At 43.8% G+C, this 18,291-nt stretch overlaps 1 protein-coding gene across 7 annotated transcripts in view; it reads left to right on the top strand.

Moving 5' to 3' along the window:
* ATP11A (ATPase phospholipid transporting 11A) overlaps positions 1-18,291 on the top strand; it is a 149,238-nt gene that overhangs the window by 83,402 nt on the left and 47,545 nt on the right. For all 7 annotated transcript variants that reach the window (XR_011233480.1, XM_069467559.1, XM_069467558.1 and 4 more), the window contains exons 3-12: positions 3,015-3,104; positions 3,979-4,059; positions 6,397-6,504; positions 7,953-8,081; positions 10,750-10,853; positions 11,352-11,402; positions 14,120-14,184; positions 15,147-15,228; positions 16,477-16,627; positions 17,482-17,679. Coding sequence is in view for 6 of the 7 variants with exons in the window: in XM_069467559.1 (XP_069323660.1) it covers positions 3,015-3,104; positions 3,979-4,059; positions 6,397-6,504; positions 7,953-8,081; positions 10,750-10,853; positions 11,352-11,402; positions 14,120-14,184; positions 15,147-15,228; positions 16,477-16,627; positions 17,482-17,679 (1,059 nt within the window). In the remaining variant the exon portion in view is untranslated. The remainder of the gene's footprint in view (positions 1-3,014; positions 3,105-3,978; positions 4,060-6,396; positions 6,505-7,952; positions 8,082-10,749; positions 10,854-11,351; positions 11,403-14,119; positions 14,185-15,146; positions 15,229-16,476; positions 16,628-17,481; positions 17,680-18,291) is intronic.

Here is an 18,291-nt window from a genome sequence, read left to right as displayed (position 1 = left end):
GACAATTCCATTTTGGGAATGGTATCTCTTAGAAAGGAATTATGTGAAAATACGGAGAATATCATTCCATGTTAGTCCCAGAAACATGAAAAGTAGACATAAATGATGTGATTACATGGCAACTTTTATATTCCTTTTATATTTCCTTTTAAAAGTTAATGGAAAGAAACCTTTTCGTTATGTCCCATTTAAGAGAAAATATATCTGTCTTAAAAATAAAAAAAAAAAATTGATTGCTTAGGGAAAAGTGAGAGGAGTGACAGCAGTGTCCCAGCACAGGGAGGAATTGGGGGTCCCCTGTCACAGGCGTCTATACTGCCCGTGAAGTGGAGTGTCTTTTGAAAGGTGACTTAGATTAGTTGTAAATGTATATCACAACCTCTAGGGCAACCACTAAGTAACTGTTTTAAAAAGAAGCATAATTGATATTCTGAGAGAGAAGAGAAAATAGTCGTATAAAATGCTCAACTAAAACCAGGGAAGGCAGGAAAAGAGTAGAAGAAACAAAAGGAAGAATAGGAAGAAAGGAATAGAAAACAGTTATATACAGTAAATGTTTTTCCAATTATATCAATAATCACTTTATTATTCTTTTTTGTAGACACGGGATCTCGCTGTGTTGCCCAGGCTGGTCTCAAACTCCTGGCCTCAAGCGATCCTCCTGCCTCAGCCTCCCAAAGTTCTGGGATTATAGGTGTGAGCCACCATGCCCAGCCTCAATAATCACTAAATGTGAATTGTCTAAATGTGTCAATTAAAAGATAGTAACTGTCAGAATAAACAAACAAGACCACCTAACCATATGTTGTCTATAAGAAAGCCATTTTAAATGTAAAAACACAGATTAAAAATAAAGGATAGCAAAAGACAGCATAGTATACCATGCTAATTCTACTCAAAAGACCACAGGATTAGCTATATTAATTTAGGTCAAAGTAGACTTAACAATAAGAAAAGTTATCAGAGATGAAGAGGGTCATTGCACAACAATAAAGGGGTCAGTTCTCCAGGGCAACTTGGCAGTCCTTAATATGTATGTACAGCAGAGAATCAAAACACGTGGGGCAAAAACTGACAGAACTAGAAAGAGAGCTAGAAAAATCCACTGTTACCACTGGAGACCTCATCACCCCTATCCATCAGACAGAAAATCAGTAAGGACTTAAGTTGAACTGAATTGCACCATCAGTTTGTTGGATCTAATTGACATTTATAGAATATCCCATCCAACAACAGCAGATTACATACTCTTTCCAAGCTCACAGGGGACATTTACTATAAGAGACAACATTCTGGGTTATAAAATATCTTAACACTTCAAAGAATAGAAATCATACAAAGTATTCTCTCAGTCTACAATTGAATTAAATTAGAAATAAATCAGTAATAGAAAGGTAACTGGAAAATACCCAAATATTTGGAGATTAAATAGTATACTCGTAATTAATACATAGATCAAAGAAAAAGTCTCAAGAGGTATAAAAATATTTCAAGCTAAACAAAAAATGAAAATACAACTCACCAATTCTTGTGGGATGCAGGGAAAGTAGTGCTTAGAGGGAAATTCATAGTATTAGATGCATCAGTTATAAAAGACGAAAGATACAAAATCAACAAGCTAAACTTACACTTTAGGAAACTGGGGCAGGGGAAGCAATTAAATCCAAAGTAAGCAGAAGGAAAGAAATATTTAAAAAATTATAGCAGAAATCAATGAAACTGGAAACTGATGAGTAGAGAAAACGAATGAAATCAAAAGCTAGTTCTTTGAAAAGATCAAGCAAGTTGATAAACCTCTAGCCAGGCTAAACAAGGGAAAAAGAGAAGTGATACAAATTCCTAATACCGGAAAAGAAAGAGGGATATTACTACTGACAACATGAATAACAAAAAGTTTATGAAGGAATACTATGAACATCTCTATGTCCATAAAATTGATAACTTAGATGAAATTGACCAATTCCTTGAAAGACACCATCTACCAAAACTCAAAAAAGGAGAAAGATAATCTGCGTAGGCCTACATCAATTAAAGAAATTGAATCAATAGCTAATAACCAAATTCAGGGTATGTTGGATAGTGTAGGGCCATACCAGGCTTTGGTTCTTATGTTAAGTTGTAAAGAACTTATGTTTATGATCCTGGCCTTAAAGGAGTTCTTGGGATGAGAGTTTGACAACTCACATCTGGATTCTGCCAATGCCCACACCCTCCTCCCCCTGGGAATTTGAAATACGCACTGTTGAAAATGCAGACCCATGGTGGAGGCCCACAGCACAGGCCATGCAGGGCGCTCCTTCAGTTTTTAGTAGATGATCTTCATTAAAAGGCAAAAGCTTGTCAAATGGAATTTTAAAAACCCTTTCAAACTCAGTGTTCATTGCAGGTTCATGATATCTGTCACATTGTTTTCAACATAGAGTTAAGTGAAAACTTTCCTCCCAAAGCAAAATAAAAACTTTGGAGAATGTGTGGTGGCGGGACACGCCTCTCTCCTTCCCCTCCATTCCCTCAGAGGGCTCGGACTGGCAGGCGTGGCCAGGGACACAGGACACAGGACATGGCTGCAGAGAAGCTACCTCCACCCTGGGTGGAGGCTTCCATGTCAGCGTGTTGTTGTCACCTGGTCATACTGTCTCAAAAAGAGATTATGAAGAAATCAATGATGTACACATGCTAATTTTTTGAGTTAATGTTTATAGGTTTATATTTTATGAAAGACATCTTAATAATAAAACTATTGTTGAATTACTTTGCATTTTATTTTGAATTCTCCAGAATTGGGTAAGGTACATATGCTAGTTTTGGAATAAACACTTTGTTTTAGCAGTTTGTGTTTGTGGTCAACTAATTGATAAAATGTCAACAAACACCCTAAATTATGCATTATGAGTTTGGATGTAAAACTAAACATTTGAACTTTGAACTCTAGTGCTCCTTATTATGGGGTGGAGTAACACCACATAAACTAGAATCTGATCTAAATGACACATTTTTGTTTTTCTTTTATGCAGTACACATTTTGGAACTTCATACCCAAGAATTTGTTTGAACAATTCAGGAGAATAGCCAACTTTTATTTCCTTATCATATTTCTGGTACAGGTAAGGCATCTCATCAAATTCAAATCTAGTAAGTGACATTTTATTCTCAGGTAGTTGCGCTCAGTTTGCTAATAAAAGAGCAAGGATTTTGCCGCCCCTCATCTATTAATACAATTCATTCATTTATTTTCTTAAGGACAACAGATGTCTGTTCTATGAGACCCAGACAAGCTAAAAGATACAGGTGGTCACTTTGCATTTATGTTGGTGAAGGCCAACATTTCTCCACTCTCCTTCCAGTACTGCAGGGGAAATGGGAGCTTTGTAATCTAGAAGTTCAAAGCCAAGCTATGCATTATTACACTGATTTGTACTCTTCCTAAGTGCACGTGGATGTGCTAGAGAAAATCCAAAGAAGTTACACGTTATAAGACAGTTAAAAGAAGAAAGAAAGAAGGGAAGGAAGGAAGAGTAAAAAAAAAACCAGCAAGGGCATGAATTAGGGAGTGATATGTCAGGTGCATTTTAAGAACAGCAATCTTATTTTTCTAAATCATACAAACTACAGTTGAAGGACTTTCAAAATTTCCCCAACATTAAATTATCCAAATGATGTAATTAAAGTAAGACATCGGGGCAGAGGAGTGAATGAACACAATTGTGTGCAGCACCAGACCCTGTCTGCCGCTTGCTAAATGTGGTTTCCTAAGTACCCATCTTAAATTAAAGAAAGCAGCCTTCAGTTTTAAAGTCACTAAAATGGGATGATTTACTTCCTATCTAATTTGTCTGTAGCGGTGGATAAAGTGGGGTGCCTGCAAAGTGTTTTAAATAAGTGAAAGCAAAGGCTAAATGGAGGCTGGGGCAAACCCACCTGTCAGCAGCCACTGGTTTGTGCTCGTGAAACAATTCTGCAATTCTCTTTTCGCCACAGTTGATCATTGACACACCCACGAGTCCTGTCACGAGTGGACTTCCACTGTTCTTCGTCATTACCGTCACGGCTATCAAACAGGTAAGCATTTTACAGACAAAAAAGGAGAAAGTCACCATCTTTGCTATGTGAATCGCCTTTCATTCGAAGCAAGGGAATCTGGCTCATTTTAGCTAGTTCATGTAAAATTTAGTTAAGTTCTAGAGATTCCGTTTTGTGGCCGTTTTAGATTGATACTTGAGTTGAAATAAGAGAGGTCTTAGAATCTAGTTGCTGGTTTGGTGCCCTTTGAATTTGAGAAGAAAACTCTGGTTTTCACATCCTGAATCCACCAGAGACGATTCCTGGTTTTGATGAGTTGCACGGCCTCTCTGTATCCTAGTGGTCTTGACCACGGAATGTGCCCCTCACAGCCCTCCGATCTGGATTCACGGTGCCACCTGCCAGCCCGTCAGACTCACTCAAGTGCCGTTCTGCTTCTCTCTAGTCCGCATAGATGAAGCCAGCGCCTGACATGGAGAAGAGCCCGTCTCAGTTTTTCCCACTATCCGTTTATCCGGTTTAGTGGCTCAACCTCACTGTCTAGTTCCAGAAAATTTTTGTCACTCCAAGAAGTTCCATGCCTTTGAGCAGCACTCCCCACCCCTCCTCCCACAGCCCCTGGCAAGGACAGGTCCACTTTCTGTGCCTGTGGATTTGCCTATTCTAGACATTTCATACTCATATTTCTTTTGTGGTCTTTTGTGGCTGGCTTCTTTCACTTAGCAGAATGTTTTCAAGGATTGTCCACGTGTTAGCATGTGCCAGTATCTCATTCCGTCTCATTAATGAGTAATATTCTATTGTGTGGGTATACTGCATTTTGGTTATCAATTCCTCTGTTGATGGCCATTTGGGGTGCTTCTACTTTTTGGCTATTATGAATAATGCTGCTGTGAACATTTGTGTTAAAGTTTTGTGTGGACATAGGTTTTCTTTTTACCCCCCATTTATTTATTTGTAATTGAAAAATAATAAATAATCTGTATTTATGGGTGGACATAGGTTTTCAGTTCTTGTGGGCACATACCTAGGAGTAGAACTGCTCTAATGTTTTGAGGAACTGGCGAAGTGTTTTCTAAAGTGACTGCACCACTTTACATTCCCACAAGTGGTATTTAAGGTTCCAGGTTCTCTACTTCCTTGCGAATGCTTCTTATTGCCCTTCTTTTTATTACAGCCATCCCGTGTGTGTGAACTAGTATGGCGGTTTGCATCTCCCTGGTTCCCAAGGATGCTGAGCATCCTTTCTTGTGCTTATTGGCCATTTGTACGTCTTCCTTAGAGGAATGTCTGAAAATCATGTGCCCATTTTTAATTTGGGCTAGTTGTCTTTTTATAGATGAGCTTTAAGAGTTCTTCATATGTTCTAGAGACAAGCCCTTTATCTGCCACAAAGTTTGAACCAATGATATTTGCATTTCATTGCGGTAGACACTCTTAGATGCTGTGTTTTCATTCTTTCACGAGAGAGGTGTTGCAGACAGCAGGTGATCCACCACCCTTAAGTTAAAGGGACCTTCACATCTGACAAAACCCAAATGCAAAGGCACCTTAGTCAGTCAAGAAAAATTCTGCATGCTCTATCTTCTGTTCTCTTCTTTCGGTACACTACCCCAAACTTTTTGACCAGAGTGTGTGTTTTTGTCTCTGAGGAAGAATTTGAATGGATGCGTCTGTGCATATTTGAGGCAAAAGGGTCCAGCAGGGCTTTTGGCTTTGAGAACCTAGTCAGGCTGCCTCTCCAGCGCTTTCCCCGATGCCTGAGCTTACGCCAGAGCAGCGCCAACGCTTGCTACTTAATGCAACGCTCACGTGCAGGGAGAACCACATGGCTTCTGTGGGTGTCACAGAGTGGGGCGGTGGCTCACTATGAGTCTGGGCCACCAGACCTAATAAAAGACTTAGTTTTTTAATGGAACAGAAGTATGGCCAGCTTGTGCTTTTCCAAGTAGGATGTTTATGTTCAGCTGGTAGAAATATAATTGGTGCTAAGTTTCTTGAAGACTTTTTGGCATTTTATATTAAAAGCCTAAAAGTCTTGCTTATCTTTTGACTCAGACGTTTCCTTTTTAGGAAGTTATCCTAAGGCTTTAACATGCAGAAAAATATAGTTGTATAGTATTTAGATGTACTTAGATAAATATCTTTATTAAAGAACTTTGCAGTTATAAAACTGCAAAAATTTAAAGTAATCTAAATTGCCATGGAAAAATTCCCATGCTATATCAAGGGTACAAAGTAGACTAGCATGTGTAGTGTGATCCTAATTTTGAAAAAAATACACTTCCTACAGACTTGAATTATGCTTATACATTTAAACATGAGATTTATTTTTCTCTCTTCCTCCTTCCCTGCCTCCCACCCTTTCCTTTTTAGGGTTATGAAGACTGGCTTCGCCATAAAGCAGACAATGCCATGAACCAGTGTCCTGTCCATTTCATTCAGCACGGCAAGCTTGTTCGGAAACAAAGTCGAAAGCTAAGAGTAAGTAATAACTGACACATTCACCTGGTTTAAAACCAATTAACAATTTTAAAAAATCAGTTTTAGCTAGATGTGGTGCATGTGCCTGTAGCCCAGGTGCTCAGGAGGCTGAGGCAGGAGGATTGCTTGAGCCCAGGAGTTGGAGGCTGCAGTGAACTGATTGCACCTGTGAATAACCATTGCACTCCAGCCTGGGCAATATAGAGAGATCTTGGCTCTGGAAAAAAATTTTTTTAATTAAAAAAAAATAAATTTAAAAAGTAATGATGTATTTCATTTTCTATGGCAAAACAAACTGTCTGAAAATTATTTTAGTGAGTATATACCTCCTCCTCAAATACTTCCCTAGTGTGACAGAGAATCCCCTGTGCAGTGTAGACAGAGCACAGTGATGCCCTTATCCCAGGAGTCCCTGCCAAAGGCAGCAAGACTGTCCACGCAGCCAAAGGCACTAACACTTGTGGGGTTGGGAGGTTGTGCACCTTCCAGACACACAGTCTCAGTCATTGAGACACCTTCCTTGGTGATGAAATAAAAAAGATGCAGATATAAAACTAAATGTTTACATTTTATTCAAAAACCTATGGGTGGGGGAGGGGATGGGTATATACATACATAATGAGTGTGATGCGCACTGTCTAGGGGATGGACACGTTTGAAGCTCTGACTCGGCGGGGGGGGGGCGCAAGGGAAATATACATAACCTAAACTCTTGTACCCCCACAATATGCTGAAATAAGAATAAAAAAAAGAAAAAAACCTATATGACAGGCTGGTCTGAAGATAGTGAATTATCTCACTCGATTGTTAACAGTCAGTTGCAGATTGAACTCCTTGTTCTACTATTTCCCCCCCGCCCGCCTCACTACTGCACTTGACTAGTCTTTAAAAGAAATAAAAAACCCATATGACATTCTGTGATTCATTTTTTTACTTTATTTTAGTGTCCCCTTTGCTTTATTTCTAGTCCTGCTCTGGTAACCTGGGCAGTGTCTTGGTTCTGTTGATCAGGAAGCTCTTGGAACTCTAGTGTCTGGGTTATAAAACACCTAGATTTAGATCAAAGCCTTCCTGCAGGAATGCTTCCCACTCAGCCACTCTAACAGAACACTTGAACTCACTCCCCCTGCTTGCTCTGAATCAAACAAAATCTTGTTACGGATATTTGTGTTTTCATTGCACAATATCCAGTCGCAGCATACCTGGGGACTCCTCTGCCCTGCCACTGCTGCATTGAAACCTAGCCTGGTCTCCCCTTGGTTCCAGCAGAATGTCTGGAAAGGACCTTCTAGAATTGCATTGTTACCTGCATGTCTTGCTGTACATAAACACCGTGATGATACCTGGGTACAGACTGAACGCTTTAGGAAGAAACACCCAGACACAACAGGTGCACCGTCTCACCAAGGTGAGACTTTCAGTGCATCCTCTTTCTGTCTGTCGTGCAGGTTGGGGACATCGTCATGGTCAAGGAGAATGAGACCTTTCCCTGCGATCTGATCTTCCTTTCCAGCAGCCGGGGAGACGGGACGTGCCACGTCACGACCGCCAGCTTAGATGGAGAATCGAGTCACAAAGTACGCACCTGTTACGTGAGATTCCAGGGCAGGGATTCATCCTCAGAAGGTTCCTGTGTGGCCACAGAAACAAGCATCCTGTCTGAATGTGCATGTTTCGGCGCCACAGTGAAGATTCAGGGAGTTGTTGTGCTGCCCACATTTTTCTTTTTCCTTTTGAAAATGAATTTCATTGTGTATATTTAAGATCTATGACATGTTATAAGATACATATATATAGTGAAATGGTTATTATAGTGGAACAAATTAACATATCCATTATCCCACAGTTACCTATCTCCCTCGGGCCAAGGCAAGAACAGCTGTAACCTACTCATTTAGCAAAATTCTTGAATGTGATGCACTGTTATTAACTATGTCCTCATTGTGGATTGGAGTCTTCCTGCTCATTCCACGTATTTGCTTCTTTGTATCCTTTGACCGACCTCTCCCCTTTTCCTCCCCACTTTTTTCTTTCCTCTCAATGTTTGTAACAAACAACCATCTCAGGTTCACAGAAAGAACTTCAGTGTTAGCCTGTGTCATTTAGCTCATGTTCCAAATTAAGGATTTAATAAATAGCTTGTTGGAATTTTAAAGGTTTTTGTTTTAAGAGTCAAAATTAGTATCTTTACTAGCCTAGAATTACGTGAACTTACACATAATTGTAGATTTTTTTTTTCCTGTTACTTCAATGACTGTGGTTTTGTGAAAATGTTTTAATAAGGATTTTCGGGAATTGCTGCATAGTTATTTTCTTGCGCTTAGTATAGAATTCTGTATGGGCAGTTGATGCTACAAAAATGTTAATTATAATCCTAAAAAATATATAGCACTATCAATTTTAAGGCTTTTATTAATTTAAAAATCTGGAAGTTTGCAAGGAATTATGAAAGTGAGCGTAGCTTAGTGGATTCAACCATTTCTAGGTCATTAGCTCATAAAATTGCAATTCCAAAATAGTATTAATATTTAAATAATACCTATAGATATAGGCAATATCCACTATGAGATTGGGATTTTCTTTACAAAATCACCAAAGGATGTGGCAATCTTTCATGGATAACTCATGATATTGTATAAGGCCCTGTGGAGTTTTCTTCAGCTATGTTTATTTTCACATTTTCTATGTAGCACATCCCAGGAGAGTTAACACGCACCATAATAGACTATAAGCACAGTGCTCCTGGGCATGGGAATCCCTGCACCAGTCAGGCGTCTGCTGTAAGGGCTGCTGGTCCCTCCACAGGCAGGGTGGACATCATGTGCCAGTCACACCTCTGCTGGCAGCACTGGCCATCTGGACCCTGCCCTGCAGAAGAATCTGTCCAGTCAGGCCCAGATGAGTCCGAGAATCACCAGTGACCAGAGTCTATGGGTCTCCCGTGTGACATGTTTTTGAGATGAAATGTTGCAACAGTTGTGGAAAATATTGGAATAGCTGTTGCACGTTGGCCTTCTGGACTTTTGCACTTTGCATTTTAATTTTGTGTTCTTTAACGTCCTTTTTGTATATTTTGTTTGGCTTGGGGAACTGGAATATGAACCCTTTCCTAAAAGCAGAATGGGGGCATGGGAACGGTCCACCAACCTCTGTTGGATCCTGCAGGGCTCACGTGGCCTGGGCAGGCTTGTTAGCCTCTCTGGACTTTTCACATCTGAAAATCGGGACAAAGCTATCTTGTAAGGATGTAATTAGAACATTCCCTAAAGTGTTGGATATACAACAAGTACCCCTGAATGGGTGCCCTTTGTGATGATGATACACTCACCACACTCCTGTCTATTCTGACTCACTGCTGATTTTATTTGTCCAGCACTTGGTTATTAGAAAGAAACAGAGGGGATTCAGAGATGCCGTTGCCTCCTCCCCGGCCCTTGCAAGTGGTCTCTTTTCTCTCCCACCTGGGGTGGGGCAGGTGCAGCCCCCTCACCCACCTGTTGGTGCTCACAGGTGCTGTCTAGGCCAGTGGGTGTCAGAATGTGCTCCTAGACCAGCAGGACCACAGCACCTGTGGTCATTCTGGAAATGTAATTCTCAGGCCCCTCTGCAGATCTGCTGCACAGAATCTCTGGGCTGGGGCTCAGGAACAGGGGCAGAGCAAGCCCTGAGGGTGACTCTGCTGCATACTCGGGTGTGGGGAGCCCCCACCGAGGCCGTGTGAGCAGTTAGGCAGAAGGCATGTGCCGCCCAGCAGTGATGGGCGAGGCAGCTTCCTGCAGGGCAGTGGGAGCACAGTGGGGCGATGCTCTGGCTGCTCCCTGTGTGCAGTAGGCAATTATGTAAGAGAAAAGGGATACTGTAGCTTCTGAGTATGTTTCCTGTTCGATAGCTACTACGGCAGGTAAATCTAAGTCTCCAATTTTGAAGAATGACCAGCAGCACTGCTATTTGTTCTATTATTAATAATTTCAAGGCGAGGACACTGGGTAAGAATGGAAGAATTAGAAGTTTCTAGCACCTAATAGATATGGGAGTCTCAGTGGTACTGTATCTTTCTGTAACTGTTTTCACAGGTACAAACTCTTTAAAGCGCATCTTCTCTCAGGCAGTAAGCCAGGCTTTGTAACTGGGGTTATTTAGGTGCACAGCAAGTTGAACCCCATGCTGCCCCTGAGTTGGAGCCGCCAGCTGTGAGGCTTGTGTTGGTCATTTTGGTTGTGAGTCACAAGTCTTGTCAATTTGCAGACGCACTACGCAGTCCAGGACACCAAAGGGTTCCACACCGAGGAGGAGATCGACGGGCTGCATGCCACCGTCGAATGCGAGCAGCCCCAGCCCGACCTGTACAAGTAAGCGGGGTCCCCGGGACCCCCACGTGCCACTTTCATTCCCTGAAGTGTTGTTGCTTTCACCTGCAGTAGTGCAGCAATATGCTTGTTTGGAAAGAGAATGTAAGTCACTGCTTAAAAAGTAAGACTGAGTCAAAAATAATTTACTTTTCACAGACTAGCACCATTCAAATCTATAGCTTTTTATGCAAACATTTGAAGTGGCTTCATGGAACAAAATTTATCGAAGAAAAATTAAGTTTTCTTAATTTGGGGGAAGTCATTTGTGGGTTGAGGAAAATCATTTAAGCCACAGCTAATCGGGACAGAAAGTTCACCAGGAAAGGTGGGAATGGAGCCGGTGGTACAGCCGCAAGCAGTGGCTTCTCAGCAAGGACCACAGCTCACCTCATGGCTTCCTCACCGGGACAGGCAGGTGGCCAAGGGTGGGTGGAGCTGTGTGCTTTGGGGACAGGACCATGGGCACCGCTGTCAGTAACTTGGCTTTTCTGTTGCCAGGTTTGTTGGTCGCATAAATGTTTACAGTGATCTGAATGACCCTGTGGTGAGGTGAGTGCTTCTTGCAAACCCTTCAGCCATTTTCATCTTTGTCGTTAGGTTAGAAATTCATTCTTTTATTGACAGGAGTTTTTCATGCTCACTGCTCTGTTAGATCTTGAAAGTATAACTCTGCTTTACAAAAGGAGCAGGTTCCACTGACTTGTCTCATCCATTCCCTTGAACACACATATGTGCATGTTAAATAAATGATACTTGTGAAAAATGTCCTCCTGCAAGACCCCTGCGTGTGGCCGTCTCTTGCTCGGGAAACATCAGGATCCCACATTCTCAGGATTTATGTCTTCAGATAGGCAGTTGAAAGACATCTCATTCCACTTTCTTGGAATGTGTTAATCTGCTCAAAATCACCACTGTGATGCATGTTTGGCTCAAGGCCTATCTCAGGCTCACGTCCACCTGGGAGGAGGGGATCCTGTCTCCAGGGTCAGGTCTGTGATGAGGCAGCTCGCAATTGGGTGAGCTCACCGACTGCATCCCTACGACTCGGGGGTGGCCGGGCAGTGCCCGTTCACAGAAGAGAGTGGCCCTTAGACGCCTGGCCCGGAGGCCTGAGACGGCCACACCTGAGAGCCAGCCTTTGCACAGAGGGCGGTGCCTGCCTCATGGGCCTGGCATATTTTATCTGACAATGTTTCAGGGTCCACCAGTAGTTGCTAATGAGGTATTTGAATGTTACAGTTTAGAAAATTGGCTTTCAGTAGTTTTTGAAGTTGTTCCTTTTCCATAAACTCCACTTGTTAGAGAAATCTTTCTTCCAATGTAAGCAATCTCCAAGTTGTGGATACACTGGTATGCCATTGTGTATTAAAGAAAACATTTTCCCGGTAGTAGAAATAAACTCAATGGGAAATTAGTGCAAAATAAATAGTTCTGAAATGTAAGTCCCAGGGGCTCATCTCCTAGTAAGGTTCCTAATGTTATTTTTTTTAAGGAAATAATTTGTGCACTTCTTAGCATGTTTTTATCGTCATTATCCGTCCACTGGTTAGTATGGGCTTTTCAGAGTTGATGGAGGCATTGCCTTGTTTTTCCTAAATATATCTTATTCTAAAGGTAAATTCCTGGTTACTTTGGAGAAATAAGCTGTATTTCTGTGTATTGTAAGAATTACTTTGTGTTTGGGTGAATAGAATTAGGCTTATTCATGATGCCCATGGGATACATCCAAAATTGTAAACATCTCGGGTTTTTCTGCTTTTTATTCGGGCAAACTTTATTACTGAGAAGCTTGGGAAGATAATTACTAATGTATTTTGTATTTTGATGCTAAGTCTAGTTGTACTTTTTAGTATTTATACTCGTCAGTAGACTTTTATTTGTGTTTTTAAAGATGTTTATGAATTTGTGGTGTGACGGTTATGAATTATACATTCAAATTCTCATCTTATTCAGAGTGATATATTTCTTCTTCCTCCTGTCCAAACTAGAAGCAAAGTACTTTTTCAAGTAAATTGTTTTTAGACTTCCAGAGTCTCTTTTTAAAAGGGCTGTTTGTTTTCATAAACACTTGTGACATGAATTACTGTAAGGGCTTTGCTAACAGAAGCCGACAGTCTTGTGACAACCGGACGGCCGGTCTGCAGCCCAGTGACTCCGACTTCGGTGACCGTCAGGTGGAAGCAACGCTGAGCCCCGACGTGGCCCATCCAGGGCTGCTCTGTCCTCCCTCCCTGCCGTCAGCAGATGCAGTTCTGAGCTGTGTCAACCAAATACACTGAAAGCATTTTAAGTTCATAATACTCAGTAGGTTCTCAATGCTTCACGGCAAAAGGATTCATTATGCAGAGTATTAAGTACTCAAATTAAAAGCAAACTTCAATAAATGCTTTCAACCTTTCCCTCCACCATAAGAGATCCTGAGGATGTTGTCAATAGCAAGATTTGCACATTTGAATTTTGCTGCTCATTTCTCCTTTACTGCTTCAGAAATGAGAAGAGATTCTTTTTCCATCAACCAGGGAACCGCTGGGTATGATGCCCCTCGTGGCAGAGACTCGAGTCTCTGCGTGTTCACTGCTGAGAGTGCCGCCTGCTCTTCAGCGCATGATTTTGAGCTCCTTGGTGTCGCTCGCTGCCCACAGCAGCCAGGCACAACTGTCGGCTTGCGGTCCCTGCGTGAGTGAATCTCTGTGGCTGGGCTGCCCTGTTCTTAGGGCCCTACTAGTATCCTTAGCTTCGTATTTAGAATGTGACTATGTGAGAGGAGACCCCTGAGTCTCAGGGGGAACGTGACAAAAGCACATGAAATTTGCGTGAATCACATGGCCCTGGTCTGCAGCTCTTCCAGAACCTTCTGAGACCCTCCAGTTTAGGTGTCCTCAGACTTGACGCATGTTGGGCATGTGCTGCTGGGCCCCAGCCCAGGGTTTCTGACTCTGGTCCTCATGGGCTCCCGTGGGAGTGCTGGGGCGTTGCTGGGCACCTGGGCTCCGGCCCAGCAGTGGAGGGCCTAGGACCCTGAGACCCCGCATCCCACAGCCCACAAGGTGAGCGGGGAAGGGTCCCAATGAGCAGCTTGCTGCCCCACAGACGGAGACTGCATTTGCACAGGGCCTGGGCCACCGCGGCACCCTGCTAGGAGCATATCCACGTGCAAACCATTCCCTCTGGAGATGGGATCGGGGAAGCGGACGTATGGCTTTGCCATCTCTGTCTCACTGTCCTCTGTCTGCTCTGGTCCTGTGTGATCGTCCTTCTCTTTACAGGCCACTGGGATCAGAGAACTTGCTTCTTAGAGGAGCCACACTCAAGAACACCGAGAAAATCTTTGGTAAATATTTAATTAGTAAATTATTAATAATGGCTTCTAAAATTAAGTATACTTTACGGAAAGCTAAAATCCGCAGTGGTGCCTGATGGCGTTTCCCTGCCCGGAGGTGCTGCAGACTTGTGGCAGCGATAATTCGGCCTCACTAAGACTTAGGTCAGTGTTGAGGGATAACCGAAAGCCACAAAGCAGTGGCCTCAGATAACACAGCTCTCGTATTAGGCGCCTTTAGTTTTTGATTCAAAAACGTACAGTTGTATCCAAGAAGAATTCACAAAACATAGTTCTGTAGGAAATTTCTGTTAACCTGTGCCTTTCTGTGCTAGTGTCTCTCACTGTGGTGGGTTATTTCCTATGTTTGAATTAAATGAGAAAACTTTTCAAAATACACAAGTGTGCCCCCCTTACAGAAAACCCACTACACGTGTCCCTCGGTATCCAGGGGGGAGGACAGTGTTGGTTCCAGGCCTCCTCGCCGACACCAAAATCCAGGAATGTTCAAGCCCCTTGTATGAAATGGTGTAGTGTTTGCACATAACCTTCCTGCATCCTCCCGTGTACTTTAAATCATCTCTGTTACTTACAATCCCAGTGCAGTGTGAATGCTATGGAAATAATTGTTATGCTGTGTTGTTTTAATTTGTATGTTTTTATTGTTGTTATTTTAGTGGATTGTTACTTTGTTTAATGAAATATTTTCCATCCCTAGTTGGTAGAACCCCCGGTTGTGGAGGGCCCACGGTATATTAAAATATGAACTTTAGAAAAAATAAAGTACAGATTGCTGTGTGTACATGAAAAGTCTTTGTTCTAAAGAATGCCATTGTTTGACTAGGAATAGCTGGCTTGCCTAGTGAAATTAAAAATATGATCCGTTTTACCAGAGAACCCACTTTCACCGTAGCTGCGCGTAACGTACCGTGAAGGCACTTGCATCGTTGTCATCACACTCTTCCTCTCTGCAGGTGTTGCTATCTACACGGGCATGGAAACCAAAATGGCATTAAATTATCAGTCGAAATCCCAGAAGCGATCTGCTGTAGAAAAGTAAGGCTCTACTCTCGTTTCATGTGGGTGACATCTGTGGTTTAAAGCGGTCATCAACCACTGTAGGCATGAAAGCATGTTCTTCGTGGTCTCCTTAGCGGTCCCTGTGTCTGGCTACACCATGTATTGGCCGCTGCAGAGCTGGTTGTCAGGCTGACTGTCTCGTTTCCTGGTGAGGTGACGGCCACACACCTTCCTGCCTGAGCTTCCCATGCTCAGTGCTGGGCCAGCAGCGCTGCCTCTTGAGGGCGCTCCATCTGGCAGGTGCCGCAGTCTGTCGGATGCCCAACAGCTCCTCCTGCATTTCATGAGAAAGTCAAGAAGTCATGGGCTCCCTTTCTACTCTGGGGTTTGCTGGAAACCACATATTTTCTGATATGGTTTTACTAAGAAAAGCATTCACAGAGAGAACTGAGTCTTCATTAGACAGTCAAGTCCTTATGATGATATATATCAAGACAATGGTTGAATTTGTAAGAAAATGGGTTCTGGAATTTTGTCTTCCTTGCCCCTGGTTAAAGCATTTTCTTGCTTGGTGTGGAGAACTGAGGGGTCACCAAACCATTTAGTAAAGAGCCGTGTGCTGTTTATTGACTTTCTAGGAGACTGGGGGTGCATCCTGCCTGCTCTGTGCAAGTCGACCTGGAAACGGGGTCAGGGTCTCTGGGCGCCTGTGGCTGTGCCCGTTGGAAAAAGGGAGATTTGTTCCAGACGTCCACACGTGAAAAATAGGTTTCAGAAATAGAGACTGGCAAATAAAACCTTCACAAGATGTGCTGAGACCTTGGTTAAGGAGCTGCCATTTTCCTCTACTGAGGACGTTTCCTTTCAGAGCAGTCACTTTCCCTCCCTCCTTCCTTCACAGTGGTAATCAGTAAATTCTGAACTCCTTTTTTGATGCTTAATGGTAGGAAAAATTGATTTTGGGTGTTCTTTTAAATTATTGAACTCTAGACTGCACAGAAATCCTTGTGAGCAATATGGCCTGTGCAGTTTTCCTCGTGTTTACAAACTGTCCCTTTTCTTGGTTGTTTGCCTGGAGGCCTCTGGCGTTACCTGCCAGCGACCCTGGAGTGAACGCAGACAGGCGTGACCGAGCGTCGGCCGAGGGCACTTGCTGCAGCGCACGCGGTCGTGCTTTCCCCGCTGTTTCTCTCGGCGTTGTCTCCGCGTTTGTGGGAAAGGAGGCGCAGAGCTTGTTCCTTCAGAGGACGATACCTCAGCAACCGCTGTGTCCTTTTGTTCCAGATCCATGAATGTGTTCCTCATCGTGTATCTCTGCATCCTCATCAGTAAAGCTCTGATCAACACTGTGCTGAAGTACGTGTGGCAGAGTGAACCATTTCGAGATGAGCCGTGGTATAACCAGAAAACCGAGTCAGAAAGACAGAGGAATCTGGTATGGAAAACGACTTCCTTTGTGTGACTAAGGATGTCCCCGTGTTCTTTGTTTAGGGGGTGCCTGGTAAATACTTAATAATAATTATGAGTTACCTGGTTACCTGGTACATGTTTGTGGTGAGTACATGGAAGAAAGGCACTGAGTCCAGAGCAGGGGTGTGTGCAAACCCAGACCTGTGTCCACTGAGTCTGGGGCAGGGCCATGTGCAAACCCAGGCCCCTGTGCACTGTGCTCTCAGCAGAGCCGTGTGCAAACCCAGGACTGTCTCCACGGAGCTCTGAGCAGGCCCATGTGCACTGAGTCTGGGGCAGGGCCGTGTGCCAACCCAGGCCCGTGTACACTGCGCCCCCAAAGCAGGGCCATCTGTGTGTCAGCCCATCCCGTCCCTCCCACAAAACCATCATGGCTTCAAAGATCAGAATAAACGTATGCACAAAAGTCATTCTTACCAGGCTTATTTTATTGACATTTCTAGGCTATTACCTAGTACATTTGGTTATGTTAGGGTTGGAAAGGAATCACATGAAAGCTCAAAAGTAAACTTCCCTGTTGGCTCTCGGTCAGCGTGGTCTCCCGTCACTGGCACACGACTGTCTTAACACATGGTTTAATCTCGTCCCCTGGTGGGGCGGCACGGGCAGGGATGGCACCGGCTGTTCCCAGCCCAGAAATTGGTTGGCAGCGAATGAGCAACAGCCACGCCACCCCCGAGTAATGCTCGTCTGTGGACTCTGAAATCTTGTGTTTGATAGCAGCCCTCGTGCAGCACCTGCCTGTGCTTAGGTCTTAGATGAGCCGCTGTGACCTGGCTGCTCCCTGGTGGAGGACTGACAGCCACGGTGCTTTCTCAGTTCCTCAGGGCGTTCACCGACTTCCTGGCCTTCATGGTCCTGTTCAACTACATCATCCCCGTGTCCATGTACGTCACCGTCGAGATGCAGAAGTTCCTGGGCTCCTACTTCATCACCTGGGATGAGGACATGTTTGACGAGGACACCGGCGAGGGACCGCTGGTGAACACGTCCGACCTGAACGAGGAGCTGGGGCAGGTCAGTGTCTGCGGGTTGTCTCCTGTGATGTGCTGGCCCGAGCCCCCGTCCCATCCCCCTCCCCAACCCCCGCCCCCCCGTCTGCAGGTTCTGAACGGCCAGTAATGATTGAGCATGTCACTGGGCCATCCTCTGCATGGTCGAGGGACACTTCTCCATTTTAATCCACGCACAGATATGTGACTGATAAGCGGTGAAAGATGATAGCAAAGTTGTTGTTTGGACTTTATTTGCATAACAATTGACAGTGTTTTTATATGTGTAACTTATGCAAAATTAATTACATTAACTGATTGACACACTCGCCTGTGGGCAGCACCCGGCACTCCTCTGCCTTGATGGCGTGAACTGGGGCTGATGGGCGAAAGGTGAGCGCCAGGTGGCTGAGCGCCCTCCCAGGCGCCTGTCTTATGGGTGAGTTCTCAGGGCAGCTGTCATCTCTGCTCTAAAGATGAGCCAGCCAGACCTGGATCACTTCCGGTGCTTGGGGTCTTGCAGAATTCCCAGGCAACATTCAAATCCTGCCCTGAGTGACAGCTGTGTGGGTTCGGGCAGGCGGCTTCCGTGCTCCACACCGTGAGTTCCTCAGTCAGTAAGAGGAGGGTGATGACA

Source organism: Eulemur rufifrons, chromosome 4 (assembly GCF_041146395.1).
Source record: "Eulemur rufifrons isolate Redbay chromosome 4, OSU_ERuf_1, whole genome shotgun sequence".
NCBI lineage: Eukaryota > Metazoa > Chordata > Mammalia > Primates > Lemuridae > Eulemur > Eulemur rufifrons.
Note: the sequence above shows the minus strand (reverse complement) of the source record. Positions and strands in the feature narration are given on the sequence as shown.